Source organism: Paramisgurnus dabryanus, chromosome 17, assembly GCF_030506205.2.
Source record: "Paramisgurnus dabryanus chromosome 17, PD_genome_1.1, whole genome shotgun sequence".
NCBI lineage: Eukaryota > Metazoa > Chordata > Actinopteri > Cypriniformes > Cobitidae > Paramisgurnus > Paramisgurnus dabryanus.
The window spans coordinates 33212562-33237864 of record NC_133353.1 but is presented as its reverse complement, the minus strand read 5'-3'; the positions used below and the strand labels follow the sequence as shown (position 1 = coordinate 33237864).

The 25303-nt window shown below is 38.8% G+C and overlaps 3 protein-coding genes across 7 annotated transcripts; all 3 read left to right on the top strand.

The window, feature by feature from the left end:
• Positions 1 to 498: 498 nt before the first annotated feature.
• pgrmc2 (progesterone receptor membrane component 2) lies at positions 499 to 8307 on the top strand. The gene is made up of 3 exons (XM_065288236.2): positions 499 to 871; positions 3231 to 3386; positions 6351 to 8307. Exons 1-3 carry the CDS (start codon positions 520 to 522, stop codon positions 6446 to 6448), a joined length of 606 nt encoding a protein of 201 aa, XP_065144308.1. The 5' UTR covers positions 499 to 519; the 3' UTR covers positions 6449 to 8307.
• A 185-nt stretch (positions 8308 to 8492) lies between these two features.
• asmt2 (acetylserotonin O-methyltransferase 2) lies at positions 8493 to 18086 on the top strand. Of its 3 annotated transcripts, XM_065288235.2 has the most exons (9): positions 8493 to 8814; positions 10489 to 10586; positions 11898 to 12072; positions 12776 to 12905; positions 13197 to 13265; positions 14128 to 14246; positions 14375 to 14512; positions 15210 to 15332; positions 15475 to 18086. In XM_065288235.2, the coding sequence occupies exons 2-9, from the start codon at positions 10506 to 10508 to the stop codon at positions 15684 to 15686; spliced, it is 1047 nt and encodes a 348-aa protein (XP_065144307.1). In that variant the 5' UTR covers positions 8493 to 8814; positions 10489 to 10505; the 3' UTR covers positions 15687 to 18086. The 3 variants fall into 3 exon arrangements, with proteins under 3 accessions (XP_065144307.1, XP_073668449.1, XP_073668448.1); XM_073812348.1 differs by lacking the exon at positions 8493 to 8814 and having other exon boundaries at positions 10521 to 10633; XM_073812347.1 differs by lacking the exons at positions 8493 to 8814; positions 10489 to 10586 and adding an exon at positions 10600 to 10723.
• A 499-nt stretch (positions 18087 to 18585) lies between these two features.
• jade1 (jade family PHD finger 1) lies at positions 18586 to 25179 on the top strand. 3 transcript variants are annotated; one of them, XM_065288233.2, is made up of 11 exons: positions 18586 to 18780; positions 20522 to 20605; positions 20813 to 20880; positions 21028 to 21185; positions 21276 to 21460; positions 21541 to 21752; positions 21836 to 22003; positions 22104 to 22220; positions 22318 to 22827; positions 22948 to 23065; positions 23170 to 25179. In XM_065288233.2, the coding sequence occupies exons 2-11, from the start codon at positions 20554 to 20556 to the stop codon at positions 24012 to 24014; spliced, it is 2433 nt and encodes an 810-aa protein (XP_065144305.2). In that variant the 5' UTR covers positions 18586 to 18780; positions 20522 to 20553; the 3' UTR covers positions 24015 to 25179. The 3 variants fall into 3 exon arrangements, with proteins under 3 accessions (XP_065144305.2, XP_065144304.2, XP_065144306.2); XM_065288232.2 differs by having other exon boundaries at positions 18588 to 18776; XM_065288234.2 differs by lacking the exon at positions 18586 to 18780 and adding an exon at positions 19416 to 19838.
• The last annotated feature ends 124 nt before the right edge of the window (positions 25180 to 25303 follow it).

Sequence of the window (25303 nt, the reverse complement as noted above, 5' to 3'; positions counted from 1 at the left end):
ATGCTCAATTAAATATGTAATAATCGTAATATCCTTACAGACCGATAAAGTTCATAATCTTGGACTGGTTTGTGCTTCATTTTTGTGATACTTTTTAAGCAGATAAAAATTTGTTTTTAATACACACGACTGCACACCCAAAACGATTTTGTGTGTGTACGTTATACATTCAAACGTTTCAAAAATGTAATTATGTATGATACTTTACATTTTCATAAACGCATATAAAAAGTTTGTCATTTGTATTTAAGTGGTGGTAATTATCATGTTTTGTGCAAAATGTAACATTTTTGGCGGTTAGCTTAGCTATGTTAAATATTATCAGTTAGCGCCTTTTCTTTATCTTAATCTTTTGTCTTGCCGCAAGTGCCTGGCAGTCTTGTAGGCGTAACTCCTCTAAGAAAACTACAAATCCCATCAGCAGCGCGCAGTTCCGCCGCCCGGGAGCCAATCAAACGCGCTTCTGCGTGCCAGGTGGGCGGGCGTGCGCGCGCGGTGGGAAGGCGCTATCATTGCAGTATGGCGGACGATGGGGACGGTAGAAGTACAGCGGCGGAAACCAGCGGCGGACAGGGGACGACAGAGGAGTTGGACCCGGGAGCCGGTCTCGGTATAAGCGGCATGCTGCTCAATCTCACCCTTCTGGCGCTCGTGCTCGCCGCGTGCTACGTGATTTACGCTCGGTGGTGGAGGAGGGCGGGCGCGGACTCAGGCAGGGGCCGCGAGGCCTCGCCGCTGCCCAAGATGAGAAGGCGCGACTTTACCCTGCAACAGCTGCGCGAGTACGACGGCGTGCAGAACCCGCGCATCCTCATGGCAGTCAATACCAAGGTCTTCGATGTAACCTCTGGCAAAAAGTTTTATGGACGAGGTAAGGACACGTTTCGGAGCTCGTGCGATGTGTTGTTTCAAGAACTCGTGTCACAACCAGCTTATGCATGTAAATAAAGTAATAGTTAACGATAGTCTAAGAGAAGCTTATCATTTACTCATGCTGGTAAAGACATTAGCGGTAACTTGCAAACAGAGTCCTGTTGTGGTCATTCACGAGCTTATCTCGGTTTGCTTATGGCACAAATGGGAAAGTGTACCTAACGTTAGCTGTTTTTAGTTGTACTGTAAAGTGTGCAGATTTTTATCATTTCTGTCTTATAACACTTCAGTTATACTAGCACTCGGTATTTTTAGCAGTTTAAAAAGTAACCTTAGCATGGCTTTCCCACACTTGAGCCTGTCATGTTAGTGAATTTTTGAATGAGAGCCATGTGTGACGTGGACAAACACGGTTAAAGCCATGTGCTGACACACCCATCTTTTCCTTTAAATCTGACCAAACAGGGTGAATTCAGGTAGGACAGTCCAATGTATGTCAAAATGTGTCCCATATATATTCATGCATTTATTAATGTACACCTAACAGATTGATTTGTCAACTTAAGTTAAGCAGTGGCCCTGGTAAAGACATCAGGCAATGGCTTTCCTTCCTTCCTTTTTTGTGTACTTTTTTTGTTTTAATGATTTTTTGTGCCATTTTTGCCTTTATTGGACAGATAGTAAGTAATTAAGGAGATGACAGGAAAGTATAGGGTGAAGAGAGGGGTATGGGATTGGCAAAGGACCTCAAGCACCATGTGTCTGCACCATGTGTCGGAGCACCGTCCACTTACCATCGGCTCCGACCTTTTTTGTGTACTTTAACAGTGGTTTACAATCTCCAAACACAAGTATTCAAAAAAACATTTGCAGAAAAAACAGACTTTTAATCTTGCGTCTCTATTTGTAAAGACAATCACGGTTCAGAAGTGAAACCATGAAATCCCACCAGGTTCTCTTCACTTTTGGGCTACATACTTGAATAATAATGATGAACTTTGATTACATTTATTGTGCAAGATTAATTTGTGCTCTAAACAAGAGCGATTTGTTGAAGCTATATTTGTGTTTGATTTCTGTTATCTGACCATTTGTGGAGTTTATGGGTGATTGCCAGGTGTTCAAGGTGTGCTATCACAGCAGATCGGACCCTGACCAGTGTGTCCATCCATCCAGACACGTGCATGTGGCGTCTCGCAGAGGTTTATCCAGACAGAAAATCAGATCGGTGTTTACATTTTTTGCATTTGGTTGCATGACGAGATCGTGTCAAAAGTAAATGTTTGTACTGTGTAGGCCATGGGTCTCCAACCTTTTTGTGAGCAAGGGCTACCACATCTGGAGGGCTACTTTTTGTTTTACTTGTTGATTTTATTTTAGTTTAAAATGTTAACCTAGATAAAAATGTAATAAATAAATATCAAAATTGAAGCGGGCACCATGTTGGAGACCACTGGTGTAGGCTCTGACCATAGGGCAACTTGTTGTTTGGTTTGGCTGCATCTTGTTGTTTGTCCTGTGATGATTATTATTACACAATTGCTAAATAAAGTGTGTATGTGTGCACATGTTCAGCTGCTTTTGCACATGGGGTCAGATGATGAGCTAAGAAAGGCTTGAAAGAAGCTTTTTTTGGCCTCAATAAGTAATGACTTCGATCCAGTTATCTGATCTTAGAGACTTTGACGTGGCAGTCACTGCCTCTTGATTCACGGGGTCTTCAGTGTAAAGTCAGGATTGTAAAGATGAACTTGAATTTGTAATGTAGCAGGTGTCTACGTGCATGCTTTCCTCATCTCTCTCTTTATCACATTAAGTTCATCAGTTTGTTGATCATCTGTAACGCTTCGGGTTAAAAAAAGTATTGCCTGATCCGACAGATAATCTTGCACACAGATAGAGTTGGAGTCTGTATCATAACGTGTTTTTGTGACACCTCGCATTCCCTTTTTATAATTAAACACAGTGTTGGATTTAAAGAATCCCTTACAGCTGTTTTGGGTTACAAGCGTGTGTTTATTGCATTCCTCAGATTGGCCTACGTGGCTGCTGCATTCATACTATCCATTTAGCTAAACCCAACGTCACTGGGCCGAAAGCAAGTCATATAAAATGTACGAATGAGATAATACTTATTCGTATGAATTTTTCGTATGTGTGGTAATGAGTAAAGGCGTTAATGAAATATTCCCGCCCCAAAACCCAACATCACTGGGGCGAAAGCAAATCATAAATACAGCAATATGAGGTGTTGTGCTTTAAGTCTGGGTACCAGTGGCACAATGGGAACTTCACACAATACCTATAAGTGAATGTGTTTGCTTAACCTTGTAATCACACCATCTTTCTCTTTTCAGAGGGCCCCTACGGTATCTTTGCAGGACGAGATGCTTCTCGGGGTTTGGCAACATTCTGCCTGGAGAAAGATGCGTTACGGGACGAGTACGACGATCTTTCGGACCTGAATGCTGTGCAGATGGAAAGTGTCCGAGAATGGGAAATGCAGTTCATGGGTAAATGAACTTTCTGAATATTCAAAAGAAATTTTTAAATGTATGAAAGTTTTTCATGGGCAGACTGGCATGTAGTTATCGTCTCATCTGTCTCTAGATGTCATACCTGTATTGCTGCCAAGGGGAGATCTGTGCATGAATGCCAGGTTTTGCAGGATAAGAGAGCTTAAAAGCTTTAAAAATATATAGATAGTGTTTCCTGTACTCGTATTGAATGTACAGCACCATGCTGACTGAAATAAATGTGAAATTAAGGTGATCGTTCCATGTTTTCCCTATTTACAGCGTCATGAAGCACTAACCAATACTTTTTTTAGATGTTAACAAAGTTAGAGGCTGTTTACACTTGGCATTAACATGCGTTTTGGTCGATCGGATCACAAGTGGACGACGTTAATGCCAGGTGTAAACGTTGTTCATAACGTTTTGAACGCGTCCACTTTCGACCACTTTCAACCACATTCAGAGGTAGTCGAAACCACTTTTGATCGGATCGCTTTGAAGTTGCGGAACGCAAATGTGGTTGAATGTGTTTGATCAGCCACAAGCGACCACCTTCTCTCCGCCCATTTATCTAATCTGAGGTATTAAACACAAGTTTTATGTCTTTTTTTTACTTCTGGCGTGAACATACGGTGAACTGCGCTATTTTTAGCCTTTCATAGATAAAACTACTGCGGGTGTTCTCCGTAGTTTCGTTTTGAAAGCGTGAAAGTTGCGCGATCCTATTTCATCAATTGCGCTGAAAATTCAGAGAAAGCTCCAACATATAAACGTACAAAACACTGTGCAGCATGTATACTTGCTAAACAAGCAGCGGACTCCGACATAAAATTAGTTTGTGTCCATATAAACTCATAATTACTCCCGCTCGCGTTTGAATGACAGCAGAGAGACTCGCCCACCGTCTCACAGACCACCCCCTCACAGTATTCAGAACAAAAGCGGTCGAAAGTGGACAAAAGAGATGGATTTAAATACCAGGTGTAAACGTAATGTGTCTCTCTCGTCCACTTGTGATCCGATCGATGAAAACACATCTTAATACCAAGTGTAAACAGCCCCTTAGTTGTGTTGCACATCATAGAAGACAATGTTAGTATCTGTTAATTTTAACATTAGGAGAAAACTAGTTAATTTTTAGCTTTTTTGTAATATTTTTGTCTTCCGGGTTTAAGCTCCATATCGTGTAAACGTCACATGCTGTGACGTGGCAAATTACTGTAGTACATCATAGCCGTCAGTCTCTCATTAATATTTATAAGATAGCGTGTTATTATCCAATGCGGAGACGTTTCGCTTTTGTGTGTACGCGCGTGCATTTGGGGCTCAGGATCGCACTGGATATGGTTCTGTATACAGTAGTAAAGTAAATGTGACTGCGCCAGTACGCACACTCTGTAAATACGTTGGATGATTGTCCCCGCGATGCTGTCAGGACTAGACTCGCCATCAACTGAATTTGCTTGGGAAAGCTAGGTGAGGCAGGTGGACTTTGATCTGTTCTGAGGTACCATGTCCTGAGGAATTTTCATTATCTTCAAACACGCTATTATTTTAACTAGGGTTTCCCGCAGCACATTTCAGTTCAGGTGGCCCGCCTAAGCTTGGAAACCCTACCGCCTTAACTAGATCGTCCAATTAAATTTGCTGCACAAAAGGCCGTGAGGTGAATCTCGGAGAATAGCGCGTACGTAGGCGCTTCACACCGCGAGCGGGGACGCGCGTCACACGGCCGAAATAAGAAAGACGTGGTCCGGACCGTCACTGACTGCAGGATAACTACCGCCCGCTCGCCCAATCCTACCACCTTAACGAACAAATTTGCTGCGGGAAACCCTGTGACCTTTGTTTAAATTAAATAATATATTTGTTTAACTATTTCCGTAATACTGCTCATTTTAGTACATTTTAGCTTATATCAGTTGCCCCGCCCACTCATCACGGTTCTTCTCACAGCGTTCAGCCCCATTTAATTAGCTTTTTTTAAAATGATAGTGAGGTAGACTGGAGCTGAAACAGCGGGGTTTCCTGACGCTTTAAAGACATGATTAGTTACACGAGTAAGTATGGTGGCACAAAATAAGACGTGGCAATTTTTTTAAGCGGGTAAAAATTAGAACAATTTTGATGGCGGAAGAGCATTTAGTTTGCAACACTTTGACCTCAGGCGCAGCAATATTGACAGAAGTTTGAGCGAGAGGGGGAGGAGTCAGGAGTGATGATGTTACTGTGTGCGCCAATGTCAAAGTGCTGCAAACTAAGTGCTCTTCCACCATACAATATAGTTCTCAATTTTTATCCACTTGATAAATCTTCATGTTTTATTTCGTGCCACCATACTTGCATTTCGTGTAACTACTCATGTAACAATCTTTAAATAGGGAAAATGTTGAAGTGTTTGGTGGCTTCTAATTTCATCCCTGTTTGGATCCTAAGGAATTAATGAGGCTAGGCTAAATGCTAACACATTCAAGACGCACTGTACAAAGATTAAGTGCACGCATTGAATAAAGATAGGGATGTATTCACTCATCTAAGTTGAGGTAAGAACATAGTAAAATATTGAAAAACAGTGTTGTTTTCCTTTAAATCACATGAGTGATAAAGGCATCTACACCTTCTGCGTTCCCATGCATGCACCACGTGTGTTTAGCCTATAAACTGCATTGCTCAATTTAATTAGCTTGAACTTGTAAGGCAAGTTTCCCAGAAGCAGGTTGCTAAAAGACGATGTATCTTGCATTGTTTTACTCTGTTCTACAGTAATCTTTACAATCTACTGAGCTAGATTGATTGAGTCTAGCACAGCCTCATGATTGTTTGCCTGTCTTTGTGAAATATTGAACATGTCAAGCTTGCCATCCATTAGTGCCCGTAAGAAGAAAAACAAAACAGGCGTGAAATATGACAAACTGGCCTGAAGACAGTAAATAATCTTGATTCTTTCTCTCTTTTCCTCAGAGAAATATGACTACGTTGGACGTTTGTTAAAGCCGGGAGATGAGCCATCAGAATACACAGATGAGGAAGACTTGAAGGATCATCAAAAACCAGAATGATCTGCTGAATCATCCCGACAGCTGAAGCCCAAGACTGAGAATGCCACTGTTCAGAAATTGTTAAACCCCCAGCAAAAGTACCCCTCAGAATCTCCCCTGTACATCAATCTTACGATGTTCCCAGTATTGTACGACCAGCGCTGAATACCTTCACTAATGCTCTTTTACATCAGAGCCAAACACCTGTTTCTGAAAGCCCATGTGCTCTTCTGACTGTTGTTCATCGTCTACCAGAACAGACCAAAAGCCTGTCAGTTCATATTCTCTTCCTGCCTGTTTTTGGTGTCAAGACCCCTCCTGTATCCATCTTTCTGTCCCACCTCAATAATACTGAATTAAAACACTTTATAGCATCAGTCCTACACTATAAATGGTCAGCTGTGTAGTTATAAACCCTAAAGCATTGGTTATCCTGCATCTGCACCCTCAGTCCTGTGGAAAGCGAAATGGACTTCTTTTATCGAATCCTGCACAATGTGTGAACTGAAAATGTGAAAAGATGAATAAAACGACGACGACGAAGGAAACTGAACACACATACATTTTTATTTACAGTTTATTTGTAAGGCTTTACTGTTGATGACCTATGAGGTTAGGGACCATATGCTTATGACATAATCATAGAGGGGTCGAATCTGGGAGTGCGGCACACAAGAGGTTAAAATGCGATTGTGGCTCTCTCCTTCCATGTTTGTTTTTTTGCAACTTTTTTGTCAGCATTTGAATCTCATGCCTGCTCATCTACTATGGGAACATTTTTATTATAAATCGAAGGAAATGTCAGGTAGAAATGGTAACGAATCCAACCAAAAGTCAGATGCTATCAGCCAATCCAAAGGAGGGGGTTTGCGTGGATGTGTGCTATTTTATCGATTTTTGTATTGTGTGCACCACTAGTGTGTAGAGATTCACAATGTGATTGTAAAAATGAAAGGGTTGGGATGGACAAAGTTGAGGAGGGTGGGTTGGGGCCGTTGGGTGATTTCTTGCTATTGATATTTTATTTAAATTGTATAAATCTGAATGGCTGGTTGGGATTCAAAGGGAAGATTGCTTATGCGGGTTAAACGGATCGGCTCATTCAATCGAACTCTTCCCCGATTATTGAAACGGTGTAGTTATTGTGCCTTATTTCCGTTTAGTCTACGACGGAATGGTCCAGAATAGTTGAGAGGCGAAGAAAGTATAGAATAGAAATCAGCGATAGTTTATTCAAAGAGACAAACATGTTCAGCTCTGCCCTTTCCACATTTTCTACTCTTTGGAGGGTTTTTGAAAAGCCACGGCATTTCCCCCCATTCATTTTGTCCCGTGAATAAGTCGTGAGGGGCATCACCGCCGGTATAGTGACCTTGTACATAGACTTTATGAGCTATTTCAGTGTTACTGCCATATCTGCGCTGTTATTAAACTCTCTACGCACTGCTGTGTTGTACTGGCCAAAAGATCCATTGCTCTTTCTCTTGTATCCATCTCTGTTACCCCTCTGTTTTGTTTTTGTTTTTCTGCTAAATTTATTTTTAATTGTGGGTACATTTATTTCAACGCCACCTTTAAGTGTTGTATTTTTTCTGGAGAGGGGAACAATGAGTTTGGAAGAATATTTTGTCTTTGCTGGGGAGGGGGATGAGGCAAAATTCAAACAAATTGTGGATTCTGTAAATATGTGTATCATTTTATTAAAGCATGTGCAGCAAACAGTGAGGTAATGCTGGCTCTCATGTCATGTATTTAAATATGGAGTTTGCAAGGGTGTGTGTGTGTGCGCGCGCGCGCGCCAGTCGGAGAAGGAGGATGGGAACGTGATGTTGTTGCAGAAATAAATAAATACATTTGTAAATAAATATTGTTATCCTCAATGTTCTGTTTTATTGACTTTAGTGTGAAACATTTTGTTTCAGAACCGTTAAAACGTCTGCAGAATAATCACCAGCAATGGTGTGTGCGAATTTATGAACAGCTGCGCAGACCGTTCGTTGTATGACATCACAATACTGCTGCTGAGCTTTCGAATCGCTCTCGCGATGCTGTGATGTCATACGCGCAACATTCTGCGCAGTCCTGCATGTAGTCGAACACCTATTTCAGTGATCTGGCGTCAATGATTTTTACAATCCATTTAGCGTGCAGCGACGTCTGGTGGTCTTTACTGAAACGCGCTTTGTGAAGACCAGTGAGGCATTTTGAGCTTGTTTGTGTCTGCTGGTAGTGTAAATTGTTCACCGACAGAGGGACACTCGTGTGATTCCTTAGTTGTCGCGCGTCCGGAAATTCCTCTTACCACTATCGTATCTATCTAATACAGATTTCATATTTAACTAGTATAGAATTGCATATCAAAATCTGCAACAGAATCCTTTTGTTTGGTAAGTGTCGCGATCAAAACACGTTTTAGACGTCATCAAGAGTATCGTTTGTGTTTATGTGTATGGTAGTGTGGATTTGTTTTTGTCACAGTTATTTTGTATTTACTACAATCTGCTGATCGTGCATTTGAACACGTTCTGTACAGCTTGCAACATATTGTGTCGACATAAATTACTACTAAAAATACTATTAACCTAAATTAAATGTATTGCATGTGTCTTGGAGGGGCATAATGAAAGTTTGACAGTGCATGGTTTCAAAAACATAATTGAATGTCTGTGTCATTCTATTTTGTAGTGGCGTTTAAAATTAGCCTATAATCTTGAAAATAGTTTGAAAAAAACAACATAAAACTAACATTTGAGAACGTTAATTTTATAAGCAATAATTTATAAAAATATAATAAAAATTTTAGACAACCTAAATAAAATTATTTCTTGGGCATTTGTAGCAGCCAGTTGCACCCTTTGACTTTTTGGTTGCACCACCTGACATCTGCGATAAATGTACATTTAACAGACTTCTAATTGGATGCTGGTATAAGCTTTTGCCTGTGATATAAGATTTATACATTTTTTTTATAGTTTTAGATTGGTTTTATGGTTTAGCCATAAAGAGCACCTGGGATTCACTGGATGATGTGATATCAAGTTTATTGTTTATAAGTTACTTGTTACCTTAAAGGCCTGTGTGATTGTGGTTCTACTATACAAACAAAACAGACAAACGTTTTTCAATTATCCTAACATCCACCAATGACTATATGTAAGGTTTTTGAATATAATGTAATGCTGAAGTATTTTATTTTGAATTTTTAATAATTTAAACACCATTTTAAACTAATTTGTTGCACATTTTCCCCGCCTGCCATTTTACAAACATACCAAAACAAAAATTAGAATTCATTATTAAAAATACTGAAAATGTATTTAAACTAAATATGTAATGTATCATAAATGCATCAAGTATTTTTATAGTAGCTACATAATGCCCACTGACACAAAAATATGCATGTCATAGAAATGACCCACATACTGATATAATGTGTACACTGTACGTTACTTTGGATAAAAGCGTCTGTCAAATGCATAAATGTCAAAGGAAAGAGAAGTGAAGTACAAAGCTTTGTTTCTCCCAACATAATGCATACAATACTGAAGTTGATAATATCAGTAATATCAGCTAAATTCAATCTAAGATCCTTAATATTTTAGATTGACCAAGTGTAAAATGACCGAATGACATAAAGTGGACCGTTAGGGTAGGGATGCATGATTATGACAAAAATCCTAATTGCAGATTATTCACCTTTATACTGAAGTTTTTAATGTTTTATAACTTTCTGTGAAGCAGTTGCATGGTCAGTTCTACATCCAAAACTAAATAATATAATGTAAATGACAAATAATTATGGGAGTTTTGTTGTTAGTAAAAAATACAAAATAATTGCGTCAACTTATCAATTTTTAAAAAGTCTCTGATTTACCACTGTATTTGGAGCCAGAAATGAGCACAAATGGACAGCTGTAATTGAGGCTTTTGGTGATTATGTAATTGTTTTACCCCGTAATTGTTTTTTTTTTATTGTGCAGCCGTATGTTAGGGTATGAAAGTAGATTTACATTATAATCCTGAGCAGGAAACTGATGATGTGCTTGAATTCATTTCAACAGGAGGGATTTTAGTCATCATGGCTGAACATTTATCCCAGAGTGAACTGGATTATCCTTTCAAACTCTTGGAATATTTAAACGGATACAGGATCTCCAAGGTTTGCGTTTTAGGCTTGCATGTATAAGATGGTAGCCTTTTAATAAGGTACAGCTATGTTTACGTTTGGTACCATTATGTACCTTCTCAGTCATAAACAACACCTGCAAGGCCTGAAAGAGATCAAGCCTCAGCCAAGTAAGAAAAAGTAATGCGAAAGTAACTTAAAAGTAACTAAGTAACACAATTAGTTACTTTTTGGGAGTAACTTAATATTGTAATGCATTACTTTAAAAAGTAACTTTTCCCAACACTGCTGTCTATATATTGCATTGTACATCAAAACTATTTAAATTGTTGGTGGTTGCTTTATAAACATTAAAGGGTAAACAACCAATGTCTTTCATGCAGATCAATTTAAAATCAACATGAAAGTTTACATTGTATCAAGGGACAGCTTTAAAGGGCACCTATTATGGTCTTTTTACAAGATGTTATAAAAGGTTTTAGGTAGGGATGCACCGATACCGATACTGACATTTTCTAAAGTACTCGTACTCGTTAAAAGTCCCCCGATACCTGGAATTGATACCACGGTCTGAGAAATGTCTGTGTTTGAGCGGCGTGTAAGGGGTTAATGCCTCTTTTGATGTCCAAAGAGGCAGAGTTTACAACAAACTGGAAAACTAGTCCCTTGTTTTTTTGTTAAATTATATGACTAAAGCTGTTACCTGTAAATTTAAATCATGTTTTTTATTAAGTACTCGGTATCGGTATTGGCAAGTACTGAAATGCAAGTACTTGTACTCGTACTCGTATTCCAAAAAAGTGGTATCGGTGCATCTCTAGTTTCAGGTGTGCCCAGAATGTGTCTGTGAAGTTTCAGCTCAAAATACACCACAGATCATTTATTACAGCATATCCAAAATGCCCCTGTTTGGATGGGAGCAAAAAAGCGCTGTTTAAATGTCTGTACCTTTAAATGGAAATGAGCTACAGCTTTTCACTTCCTTACAAACAGACAGTGAGTACTTTTTGAGTTGAAATATATCTGATTAATACAGTCTGAGACAATAGTATCAAGAGTACACCTCGCTGAGGGTGGAAACTATGGTAATGCAGGGCTGTAAGGGGGCGGGGCTTTATCAATATGACCATACATTGATAAGAGAATGGGTGGATTTTTTCATCGTTGGGTGGTTGTGTTCACAAACTGCCAACACACATTTATGTCCAAACACCTTGTAAAAGTGGATTTTGCATAATAGGTGCCCTTTAAATAGATAAGATGGAACATTTATCAGCCTTTAAAAGAAAGAAGATTAAAAGTTATGTTTTTGTGGATTTTCTTCAATTCTTTGACCTCATTCAGGGGATATTTTCAGCATGCGAGTTAGGCGTGTTTGAACTTCTGTTAGAGTCTGAAAAGCCCCTGACTGCAGGTGAGATGGCACAGAAGCTTGGCACCAGTGAAGATGGACTCAAACGTTTACTGGATCTGCTGGTCGCCATTGAGATTTTGAATGTGGAAGATGTACAGGGAACAGGTGAGGTGTCTTGTATTCCAGCATGGTTAAATTCCAAATTAGGCCATCCCAATTCAACAAAATCCATTTTCCTTAAACTAGACACCTTCTATTTTCTCACCTCCATCCTGGATCTGTGTGGAGACTTGAGAACTGTGGCGGACTGAGAACTAAGCTTTCAGGGTCTTGATCAGTCTCGGTGGAAATGTATTGTGTGTGTTCATTAAAGTCTGTGTAAAGCCAAATATTATTTTTTTTCCACACCACAGAAAAATGTGTTATTAATCACCCAGACAAATTTGAATGATTTAAAAAAGTAAAGTAAATAAAATAAGTTATCAAAATCTTTAAAAAACAGGCAGGATTGTCTACTCATAAAAGGTGGGGGTGTGTCCGCTGTCGACGCTGAAACCACCCCCACTTGCAGGGTAGCTGCAGTCACAGGTCTGCAACCTGAATGGATGCCTGGAATTGTTTTAGGGGCGGGGCCATGCTGGGTGGCTCCAGTGCATCATCAAGGCACCATTTTAGCTCCGCCCCAATCAATCCTGAATACAGAAATGTGGAAAAACTGTTTAACGGTGAAACTCTAGATTTCAGTACTACATAGTTCACAGTCTTTGCAACGTGTTTCAGCAATACATTTATAATGTGTTTACAAACAATTACCTGAAAAGTCTTTACAGGACTCTACACTAATCAATTGCACTTTGTTTTCTCATAGCCTTTTACAACAATACAGATGTTGCTAATCTGTACTTGGCTAAGTCCAGTCCAAAATCTTTACACACTTCAATCGTCTACCAATCTCAGACCATCTATCCACTCTGGAACAATCTAGGAGATGCTGTTCGGTAGGTCGCTATCACTTTTCAGTTTTAATATTAACAGGTATTGTTAGAAATTAGTCTTTATTTTATAGTCTGTTACCTGTTTGGTTTTTTAAGCGACACTTTAAATGTCTGTAATTTGATCTTTTAATTAGAAATTCTGATTGTGTTGTAGTTTTCGTTGATACACCAGGATTTTGATCAATTAAAGTAAGATCCAACAGTGTTTTTAGAATAGAAAGTGAAGTGTTAATCTGTGTTTAATGAGTAAATAAAAGCCCCCTAGTCATTACCTTCTGTCTATAAACCTCACAGGGAAGGCAAAAACCAGAACGAGAAAACCTTCGGCCTCCCATCTGAAGAAATCTTCTCTGCCATATACAGGTTTGTCCAATCAGGTGATTTAAAGGGATAGATTTTGGGGGAATGATTTTGTCATTGGACTGAAAGCACTTAATGCAGTCTTAAGTGAATTGCCGCTGAGGCTGAGAAACTATAGGTCAGGGGTCTTCAACTACTCTTCTTCGAGGGACAGATTTTAAAAATGTAAATATGATGCGGGCCAAACAAATAAATAAATAAATATAATAAATAGGCTAAAACGCCTTCCCATTGTACTTTGTATTCAGATGCGACTGTCGGAGTTCGCCCCCTAATGGCAGTCATACTGAAATTTCTGTTTAATCGTAAAACTGTGTCAACATGGGAGAGAAGCTTATTCCAGCGCAAGAGCCATCAATCTACGAATGTATTTATGCTTAATAATTTACTTATCAGTAATCAATCTTTATACATGTGGTACTGATGAAATTAAACAAAAAAGGATTAATAATTTTCATTTTGCACACAGTGTTTTGATTGGAACACAATAAAATACATCACTTTCGGTCTGCATGTCACATGGGGTGTCGTACAATTTTTTACTAATACTATTGTTTTTTAATGCATCTAAAGCTTAAATTGACTTGAAAATGACGCACCCAAAGAGGGTTGGCACCCCACGTAGCACCTTTCCGACTCTCCTTCCGAATTTTTGGCTGTCATTTGTCATGTACAGTGGAAAGGTGGCTTTAATTAATGCATCACTGTTTGGCTTCATAATGTATCGCATAATCTCTGTTGATGTTTGCCGTGTAGATTAACAGATGGCTTGGATGCGAGTATCTAGGTTTGTTTGTTCCATGTTTTCTGTGAATCCAGCTGGAAATAATCCGTATGTTGACACAGGTGTGCGTGTTTGTTTCAGGTCAGAAGATGAGATGCTGAAGTTTATGGGTCTGATGAACTCTACATGGGTCATTGACCGCCATGACATAGCAACAGCATTTGATCTCTCCCGTTTTAAGTCTATCATAGACTTAGGGGGTGAGTAATGTATAGTTACAGTGAGGTCGACACTGTATAGCCGTGAAAATTATTTCTTGGCAACAATAAATTATTCAAATAACATCCTCCATGTAGTTTTTATTAATCATGCTAGAGACTCTTTGCAGGCTGTTCTGGGGTATTAGCGCGGGAGCTGGCGAAAGAATATCCATCATCCACCGTCACGGTTCTGGATCTTCCAGATGTGATCCAGTCTGCTCAGCGACATTTTGTCCAGGAAGGTGACACCATTCGTTTTCAGGAGGGTGGGTAAAGACACTTTTGAATGTTATTAATAGTTGCGGTTTAGTAATTTCTCAATGTGTAAGAATAGGAGTCAGTCAGTCTAGATGCTGCCCTCTTCATTTGGTGGGGAAAATAAGTATTTGACACATCAGCATTTTTGTCAGTAAGGGGGCTATTGACACAAAATTTCCACCAGATGTAGCCATCAAGCCAAATATTGATTTCATACAAAGAAATCAGCACATTTAAGTATACAAGTTGAGTCATAATAAATAAAGTGAAATGACACAGGAAACTAGTATTAAACACATGAAGAGAACAAGGTGCAAAATGGCACTTAAATGTTCTGATTGTATGAATTCAATATTTGGCCTGATGGCTACGTCTGGTGGAAATTTTGTGTCAATAGCTCACTTAGAAATCTCCTTACTGATAAAAATGCTGGAGTCAGCCGACATTAGCTTAACTTAGCACCCTCTTCTATACGTTACATTATTAATAAGCTCGCTTGTAAAGTCTATTCATAGCCGGTTTATTTTGCTACTAATGTTGTCTGTCGATTTGTCTGTGTTTTCCCCTGCTTCTATTAATGTAAAGCTGCTTTGAAACAATTACCAATTATGAAAGTGCTTTATAAATAAATTTAATTAAATTGAAAATCCCCCCCCCTGGCTGTATATGACATTAAACCATTACTCTGTATGGTTTTGTGTGTAGGGGACTTTTTTGATGGAGAAATCCCTTCTGCAGATTTGTACATTCTGGCCCGTATCCTTCACGACTGGAAAGATGATAAAAATCTCAAGCTTTTAAAAAAAATTCATACAGCATGTAACACAGGTGAGATCATAGACTGTATAAAACATGCATGTAGTGTCCGTGACATCACTTGTAGGTTTTTGAAGATCATTTTTTGTTATGTTTAGCTGAAGTGTTTGGTGGCGAAACGTGAGGGATTTCATCTCTGATGCTCTTATTTTAGGTGGAGGTGTTCTGATTGCAGAGGTGCTGATGTTTGAGAACGGTCGAGGTACAACTTTGACTCAGATGCTTTCTTTAAACATGCTCGTCCAGACAGAAGGGAAAGAACACCCACCCTCTTATTACAAACATCTGCTCAATGAAGCTGGATTCAGAGACGTGCAGGTTTGTCGGACCGGAAAATTATATGATGCTATTTTGGCCCTCAAATAAACGCCAAATCCCATTTTGTAATCGAAACCGACCCCTTCTGCCTTATCCACACAACTATTACAATTAGACACATCATGGTTATTTGTTGTTTCATCTAGTTTTGTGCCTTCTGCCTTGTTATGTGCAAATGAGATTGTTTTATCCAATCCATGTTATTGATCTCATATATATGCAACAAGAACATTAACCCAGGGTTAGCAAATGTACAGTTTAAGGCTATGTTTACATTAATGCGTTTATCCTTTAAAACGCGTTATTTTGCTACGTTTACGCCTTTCATCTACACTACATCACCGTTTTCGACCCTCATAAACGGATTCGTTCAAAAATGCTGAAGACCCTGTTTTAGTTTGAGAACTCAGACGTTGCTCTGAGTGTAAATGAACGTAGACGGAGTCTTATGTAAACGAACAGCTGATGTTAACCTGTGACAACGCATCATTTTCAAAGTAAAAATTATTTTATTCATGTAAATGTTGGTTTGCAACGGAGGTTTTGCCAAAAATAGTAAACATCTACCAACCTATTATAAACGCTATATCGGATTGTTTTAACATGTATCCTTATAGATAATGTCTGTTTTATGTTAATGTTTGAGTATTGTTGGGTTTAATGTGTTTATGTTTTGTTTAAATTTAGTTAGCTTACGAAAGATAGACTGTCATTTTAAACGCCATATAGGCGTTGTAAAGGCCAATATGAAGGGAGAATTGTATGGGTCAGACATTATTTTTGAGTTTAATTTAAGTTTTGTTTGCTACTTTAAAATGAATTTCGTTTCAGATAATTTGTCTCTTAATTTTAATCGATGTTTTGTTGATAAGTTTTGGGAATATAAATTAATAAAAACAATAAACTCAACGTCATTAATATATAATGCTAGTTTAGGCACTTGCGCTTTTAGCTATTCTGTGTTGCTAGCGGAGGACGTGCACGGACCTCGCACACTTTTAAAAATTAATGCAATAAGGATTTCTGGAAGGCTAAATAAGCAATACTTCACCTCTTACTATGTTTGATTGAAGTTTGCATTTGCTAAAATTTATTTTTGCTTCAAGTTCGCTACTGTTTAGTACTGTTCACTTGAATGCTTTCTTTTTAAATCATAAAGACCTTTATGTTTAGTTATAAAATCAAAATTAACCTATTAATCATATTAATATGTTGTAGGGGGGAGATAGAACAGTATAAGACTTTCCCAAACACATTTTTATAGGTTCAAAAATAGCGTCTGTTATAGTTGCCAGCAAAGGACCCAGGTATGACTTTTTGTCAATATCGCACACCCCTAGGCTGCGTAAACGCGCAAAGGTAAGCTATTATTAGAGTAATAAGTTATTTTACACTTTTATGCGCATGCCCAGTTACATGATTGGTCATGTTTCATGGGTTTATGGTGGTGTATAGTGTGGATGAAGATTCTTTTTAAAATGCCAGTATAAACGAGGATCGTTTTCATTTTAAAATGCCGTTTTAAAACGCAAATGCTCTAATGTAAACATGGCCTAAAATGATTAAACCTCACTAGTCAAGAATAATTATTAACCCAGTGTAATCTATTAATCATATAAAACAGACAACCTTAGGTTAACAATTTCAGGTGTTACAAGCCCTTTTTTGTTGTAGTTATTTTTTAACCAAACTCTATTGACCTACACAAGTGGCTTTAAAGGGAGCGTGTTAAGGACTTTTTTAATATTTGTCCAGAGACGTTTAAAAATTAAGCTCCTTTCTCACTTCAGTCCAGAATATGAAGGTTCTGGCTAGAAAGGATACAGCTACGGCCAAATCTCGCGAGATGTTAGATTTATGGGCGAAGGATTAGGATGTAAACAGCCCTCCTTCGGCGAGATTTCGGCCATAGCTGTGTCCCTTCTAGTCATAACCCTTCTTGCGATGCCAGACAAACCGACAGGTTTGAAGAGAAGGTACCGCGAGAGCAATTCGAAATCACATGGAGAAGCCTATTTTCGAATCGCTCTCGCGATAGTTTGATGTCAACCGTTTGTCAGTTCTTGCAACCCCGCATGAAGTCGAACAAGCCTGTACTGAGACATGGTTACGTGTGACACCTAGTGGTGATTTTATGAACTACCACGAACTTTATTATTAATACGTAACACGTAAACTTATTTTTAACGCTTACATTCAGAAAAGTCTCCATGTTATTTCCTGACTTGATCTTTTTTTTGTCTAGCTTACATTTCACGTGTGATGTGAAATATTTCTAACACAATTAGTTTGCCCAACCCTTTACTGGAAAGGCATAAAGATTTGTTTGTGGCTTGTATGTGTGCAATGTACCTTTTAGTGAAATCATGCACAACCCTGGCCTTGGGCTACACATTTATATTTGTCCTAGAAGAATAATCTTCGAATCAAAGGAAACGATAAACAATGTATTTTTTTGTTGTTGTGCAGTGATTGTATTTTCCAGCTCCTTTTTCTAGCTCAGTGCTATATCTAAGTGTATTATGCATGCTTAAAAGAGCAAGTAAATAACTTAATAAAAATTATATACAGTACATAAATAATGGTTTGTGTTTTTTGCTATGCCTGGTATATTTTTATATTGTCATCCATAGTGAAATAATGAAATTAATTAGTGAGAAAACAGCCTGTTTTTAATACTCCAATGAATTATGGGAAGATATGAATATCATTACAAAATGTAAATTATTCGAATGTCTCATATATTGTTTTCCTCTCTCTTTCTGATGAAACTATAGGAATTATGTTGTGGCAAAAAAATCTTCAGACTTATTTTGGACACTTAGTGGCTGCTTTTTGTATTTTAAAATACTTCAATATGTTGCCACAATTATAATTTTACCTAAAAAAATTAACATTTAAACGGTTTTAACTATTTATATATATCTCGGTATGAAAACGAAAACAATCGATGCTATAGGCTCGTCTTCATCAAAATTTGTGTGCGCCCTCAGCCTGATGGTGGAGGATGAGGAAAACAGCGCATACGTAACCTGCATGTATTTGTGTGTGTGGGGTGGAGGACAAGCGACTACTCAAACTCTGAGCAAGCATTACTGCTTAAGAAACGCCAGCGCGGGATCATCAAGGCCATTTTATGTAGGTACATTGCATCTTCTTTCTGTCTTATGCTATATATGTAGTTAAAAGCAGAGATGGGTTTATTTTCGTACATGTGTGCGTGCAGTGTTATCCAGGATTTCCGCGAGCTCTTCATGCAGATGATCCGGTGCAGTAGCACGTCATTAAAATGGCGCCAAACGATATAGTTCAGCAGGTTCAGATGCTGCCCCGAATAAATGTTTACATCTATTTGGCCTCTTTTTGAATTGTTATAAACCCTTGGTATGGTTTGTTTTATGTTTGGTAACGTTAGTTACTTTGAATCGCTTAAACTGTGGGCCCTGGTTACTTGTGTAAGCAGCGCGTGCACGTTTGTGTGTTCCAGCGTCATATCGCAAATTCGGCGCGCGCGTCCTGGCCTGACGGCGTATGTTATTTAATCGAAAAGTTTTGACGTTGAACAAGTACATAGCATTTTACGAGTGTCCACATTTTGCATAACTCACTTAAATGATTGAATTATGTTAACATTTTGTGGGGTGGGTTGGATTTATAGGTGATTCTGTCCCGCGTGTCACGGACTGGGCTGGTGCGAATTTAGTTTTGCCAGATGTAAAAAAAAAATAGCGATATTGCATAATATTATATAATCACGCGTGTTCAATGCTTTAAGTGATTTACAGTTACGGTTATATATATTCGTGAAAATTTTTTCGGATCGAACGACTATGCCCAAAGCATAGTCTTTATAATTAAGGTCGTTCTTAAAATTAAACAACATCACATTCACGAACAGTATAATAACGTGATTGTTTGACAAGCATTGTAAATTGATTGTGGTAAATAGAAGTGTACGTGTTAATATTTTTGTTGTCAATTTTGAACCGGCATTGAAATGGACAGCCATTTTACGTTAAGGGGCGTGGTCTGCCGTTGCATGGGAGTTTGTACTGCTGTTTATGTAGAAAGAAACGTGTTGTTGTTACTGAAATGCGTGTTAATTGGTGAAATATTTGATCTGTGCCAAATATATTAACATCTGCTGAGGGTCCGTGCCCATTCTTTAAACAAAACAAAAGTGGCACGTTCCGTTGAAATGTAAAAATTACGTTTATTTCTCACTAAATGTCTGTTGTAATGACGTCACTGAACATTGACAGTCTGTTGTTTTGAAAGTCTTGCTTAAGAAAGTGGACGAAAAAAAAAATATATATATATATATATATATATATATATATATATAAAAAGCATATATACCATATGTAGTTTAAAGATTGCTTTTCTAATAGGACTTTTTAGACTTATTACACTTTTTTTAATTAATTTTAATGATAATTTAGTTCTTCTTGACAACTTGATTTATTATAAAATTTGGGAAGGTTGTCTTTCGAAAAAAAAAAATATATATATATCTGAACTTGGTTTTTAAAACTGCTTGTATGACATTAAATGTATGATGGATGAAAAATGATTTGCATATCTTAACAATTTGTTTAAATAAAATTGTATCAAACTAGTTTACGTGTGGTCACATGATCAAAGACCCCTATAAAGACGTACCTTGAATGCCTGATTCACCTATATATAAAAAAAACAAATAGTGCATGCTATAGAAGGTTAATCTCCATCGAGCCAAATAACTAGCCTATATCTATCTGGTCTGTTGTGCTGACTTTAGTCTGACAAGTTCTGGCTGGTTAAATGGAAAGCACACTCAGCAGTGAACAGTACAGGATCAGTTTTTAGGAATGTACCTCTAATGTTTAATAACCCCTCTGCAGATTTCTGGATCACTTGAAGGCCACGGCAGCTGATGATGAAGCGAAGCCGTGTCCCGAGCACCAGTGAGGATTCAGACAATGGAAGTGAGTAGACACTGCCTTCTCTTCTATCAGTCTACTAAGAGAACCCTATTCAGTGTTTTTGGTAAAGAAACATTCACCTTAAAAAAAAAAAGAATACAGCCCTTATTTTTTAAGTGCAAACTAGGTGAAAATGTTGTACTGTATAGTAAGTTAATAATCTGATTTAATTGATGACTGCATTAACAAGTGTGTTTCTGTTTCATTTAGGTAACACATCCTGGTCTCAACACTCCAACTCCAAGCACAGGAAACAGAATGGAAAGAGACCGTCAGAGGTAAGTTTCACTCTAATGTCATAAACACAACCGCCACCCGTTTAAAGATTAAAAAATACAACCTATCCACCTTAGAAATAGCTTTTGAGGAGCCCCACCAAGCACATTTTCCGAAACCTGTGCCCCTTATATCTCCCCCTCTTCCAGGTGTTCAGGACAGACCTAATAACTGCTATGAAGCTTCATGACTCATACCAACTGAATCCGGAAGATTATTATGAGCTGGCCGATCCCTGGCGACAGGAATGGGAGAAAGGAGTTCAAGTCCCTGTCAGCCCTGAATCCATTCCGCAACCTAAAGTGCGGTATGAAGATTTTCTCCTCCTTTTAACAGTTTTTAAGACTTCGGACATTCATTCAATGACTTCCATTTATTACATTTATTATTCCCTTAGTGCATTAGCTGAGAAATGCCCTGCCGCCCTGTTCATCAAACCGAAGAAGCTGATTCGCTCTTCTGAGTCAAGCATGCTGGGGTATGTGGGTATTCAAACGCTAGCTGATGGCATGTGCCGATATGACCTGAATGAAGAAGATGTCGCTTGGCTGGAGATCGCTAATGAGGAGTTCAGTAAGATGGGTGAGCTAAATTCGACCTAAAATGTACCCGTGATGCACTCCAAAAACCAAAATTAAATTTTGAAATCAATTTGGTTGTAGGTATGCAATCCCTGGATGAGCTGACTATGGAGCGGGTCATGGAGGAGTTCGAAAGGCGTTGCTATGACAACATGAGTCACGCCATGGAGACCGAAGAGGGACTCGGAATCGAATACGATGAAGATGTGGTCTGTGACGTCTGTCAATCACCCGACGGCGAGGACGGAAACGAGATGGTGTTTTGTGACAAGTGCAACATATGCGTGCACCAGGTATGCGCACATGATATTGACACGTTTATAAATTGATGCATGTATGTACCGCATGACAATAAGATGCTCGTACCTCCCCACAGGCGTGTTACGGTATACTGAAGGTTCCGGAGGGCAGCTGGCTTTGCCGTACTTGTGCGCTGGGCATCTTTCCCAAATGCCATCTGTGCCCGAAGAAAGGCGGAGCTATGAAACCCACCCGCAGCGGGACTAAGTGGGTGCACGTTAGCTGTGCTCTCTGGATACCAGAAGTAAGGGCACAGGTCATTTTCTCTTTAGAAAAATAATTAAACGAGCGCAGACTGGTCTTTGTTATGATTGGTGTCTCTTTCTTTATCTCTCTGTATCTAGGTAAGCATTGGTAACCCTGAGAAGATGGAGCCTATCACTAATGTGTCTCATATACCCAGCAACAGATGGGCATTAATATGCTGTCTGTGTAAAGAGAAAACCGGAGCTTGTATACAGGTACATCACCTCTACTATATTAATAAACCAAATTTTTAAAGTCAAAATATTGTTTTATTTATCTTTGCTAATATCGCTATCGCTTTTATTAAACCAGTGTTCTGCCAAAAGTTGCCGCGTGGCTTTTCACGTAACCTGTGGACTACATTATGGTTTGAAGATGAACACAATCCTCACCGAGGCGGACGAAGTCAAGTTCAAATCCTTTTGTCCCAAGCACTCAGGCATGGACTGGAGTGAAGATGATGAAGTTAGACCATTGAAGATGCAGAGTGGGAGAAACAGGGGGGTCAATGTCTCTTCCGAACCCGGAGGCGCGCAAAACCAAGAAGAGACGAGAGTCAGCGAGCGAAAGCTTCGAGTCCAGCAACTCGAAGATGAGTTTTATCGCTTCGTCGCTGCCGATGAGGTTGCCGAACACCTTCAGTTACCCCTGGAAATGGTGGACTTTTTGTTCCAATACTGGAAGTTGAAAAGAAAGGTCAACTTTAACCAGCCACTCATAATGCCAAAGAAAGAAGAAGAAGACAGCCTTGCCCGACGGGAACAGGAAGTTCTTTTGCGTCGACTCCGCCTTTTTACCCATTTAAGACAAGATCTAGAGCGGGTAGGTAGCAATGAATACTGTAATGCTTTTTTAAACCTATCTATGATGAAGCTAGCTTAATATAATAATAATAATTGTCTGTCTTCTTACTGTACCTCACCTAAATATGTGTGTTTTCAGGTACGCAATTTGACGTACATGGTCAGTCGTCGGGAGAGGATAAAACGAACCGTTTGTCGAGTACAGGAGCAGATCTTTCACCATCACATCCGACTGCTGGAGCAGGGACGGGTCGCCGGTGAGCATTATAGCTTATATTACATTTCTGCACTGGAGAAGAAAAAAAAGGTTGATGTTTATTCCTTCTTTTGTTTATTCCTCCATTTTTGGTCACAACATCAGGCATATCTTCTACAAGACGTTTGGAGGAGGCTATGTTTTATTTCCGGGCAGCACCTCCAGCATCCCCGCAACCTCTGAAAGGTCACCGTGGGCAGAATAGTGTACTGGGCTCCGTGGTTCAGACTTACGAGAAGGGAAGCAACCATTACAGAAACTCAAAACATCCCTCAGTTAATATAGAAACAAGCAAGCATGCAAAGATGACCAGACTGGAGGGCTTGATCACGGACAATTCTGAAGAGGTCGTTGATTCGACCTCTGGAGGTTGTATGATTTTGAGAAATGAGACAGCTACAGTGAAACGTTCGGATGGCAGGCTGAGGGGGAGCACGGCCATCGAGTCCCAGAGAAATGATAATGATGAGACTGAGCGCCCCCTAGAGGACAGGAGGCGGAGAAACAAGCTATGGGAACAGACTGTGTCTGTGAAAGATAAGCTGCGGCGGTGCAAGCTCCTGGAGGATTCGGGGAAAAATGAGGCAGAGGAAAACGATTCAAATGACAATGGATCGCCAAGAAAGACAAACGCAAGCCAGCATCAAGGAAAACTTGTGCCAAATGGAACATCTAGTCGGCATCTGAAAAACTGGGGCAGTTTCAGAATTCCCAAAAGAAGTGAGAAAACAGCGGGGGGTAAAGATGGACAGGAAGGAAGTGAGGTGGAAGAGCCTCCGCTTAGAACCCGGCTAAGAACAGGGAGTGAGAACCGAAGTCACGTGAAAGAGTCTGAGCTTGGCCAATCAGAGCAGGGAAAAAGGTGTCACACCCAAAGACTACGAAGTCATGATCCAATGACAAGACGTTACGGTTCCAATGTAATCCAACGTGGAGTACTTGCATCGTGAATTTTGTATCTAACATCTATTCCATGTGTTTAAAACAAATATATATATATATATATATATATATATATATATATATTATTTTTCCCTTAATTTGCTCTCCAATGAAGGCAGAACTTGGTGGAATGATATTTATTTTTCTATTCTGTAATTGCTATCGCTGAAAATTAATTTTGCGTGTATGTTAACTCTTTGATATAATGCTTCCGCTTTAGTGTGCAAAGCATACATGGAGAGACCAAACGACTGGCTGATGAATATCTTCCTTATTTTGAGTTTAACCCTTTAAATCAGGTGAAATTAACTGGCACAATTTATAATTACGAGCACTTAGAAAGTTACCAGCAAGAAAAATAATTTTGTATGGCCCGGCTGTCTTAAGTCCCCTTGAAATACTGCACTTAACTTAAGCACTTAATTATCTGACGTTTAACAAGTGTCCAAAAGTTAGGTTTGGTTTCATTCATTTCTCAGTATTCTACTAAGTTAAAGGCCATGATGTGTTGCATATGTGACGTGTGCCATAATAAATCTGGCACCTTTTACTTCTCAGGTAAAATCTGCTATGTATTTGTACTTTTATTTATAGTGTCATGTTTCTTTTTTTTCTCTTTATCAAATGAACCAAGCTTATAAAAGGTCAATGCCTTATGTACTCTCTTTGATCATGAAGTAATACAGAAACCCCTCAAACTCTTATCCGTTAACAATATTCTTCAGCAATAGATGGACGCTGTAGATTCAGACTAATCCACTTTATGTAAGATTTTTGAGGACTGCTTCGATCAGGTACGTTTAACAATCATTTACATATAATATCCATGGCCTGTAATTCACTTTTGCACTCAATATTAAACAATAACACTATAATTGTTCGAATAAAGAAAGGACTAATCTTCTTGGTTGCCTTGGAGTAGTACTAAAATTATTTCCTTTTTGGCTATAATTGTTTTGTTTTTTGGGCAAATTGTGAGTTGATCTCTTGTGCCTGAGCGTGTTTGTGTTTTTGTCGAGATATTGCACTAGAAAGATAGCCAGAGAGCTTGCTATAACTGTTCTCAAAGTATTTCTACATGTTTATATAAACGAACGCTGCTGTATTTTTCTCCGTTCTGTTTCTTGTATTCTTATGCAATACTTAAGTTTTGTTGTGAATAAATTTTCTCGAAGTTATTTCTGGAGATATGTCTGGATTTCTTGTGAACTTGATTACATAATAACATCTGTTAACTGGTACATTTAAATGCTGTATTTGGCATGGTAAAACATTTGAATGTGTTTGCGTACAACAA

What these genes read in the sequence shown, in the direction of transcription:
- pgrmc2 (XM_065288236.2), top strand. Translation starts at nt 520, where the DNA reads ATGGCGGACGATGGGGACGGTAGAAGTACAGCGGCGGAAACCAGCGGC. An exon ending in CAAAAAGTTTTATGGACGAG is followed by an intron (nt 872 to 3,230) that starts GTAAGGACACGT and finishes TTCTCTTTTCAG; the next exon opens with AGGGCCCCTACGGTATCTTT. An exon ending in ATGGGAAATGCAGTTCATGG is followed by an intron (nt 3,387 to 6,350) that starts GTAAATGAACTT and finishes TCTTTTCCTCAG; the next exon opens with AGAAATATGACTACGTTGGA.
- asmt2 (XM_065288235.2), top strand. Translation starts at nt 10,506, where the DNA reads ATGGCTGAACATTTATCCCAGAGTGAACTGGATTATCCTTTCAAACTC. An exon ending in GGAAGATGTACAGGGAACAG is followed by an intron (nt 12,073 to 12,775) that starts GTGAGGTGTCTT and finishes GTTTTCTCATAG; the next exon opens with CCTTTTACAACAATACAGAT. An exon ending in GTCTATCATAGACTTAGGGG is followed by an intron (nt 14,247 to 14,374) that starts GTGAGTAATGTA and finishes GACTCTTTGCAG; the next exon opens with GCTGTTCTGGGGTATTAGCG.
- jade1 (XM_065288233.2), top strand. Translation starts at nt 20,554, where the DNA reads ATGATGAAGCGAAGCCGTGTCCCGAGCACCAGTGAGGATTCAGACAAT. An exon ending in ATGGAAAGAGACCGTCAGAG is followed by an intron (nt 20,881 to 21,027) that starts GTAAGTTTCACT and finishes CCCCTCTTCCAG; the next exon opens with GTGTTCAGGACAGACCTAAT. An exon ending in GTGCTCTCTGGATACCAGAA is followed by an intron (nt 22,004 to 22,103) that starts GTAAGGGCACAG and finishes CTCTGTATCTAG; the next exon opens with GTAAGCATTGGTAACCCTGA.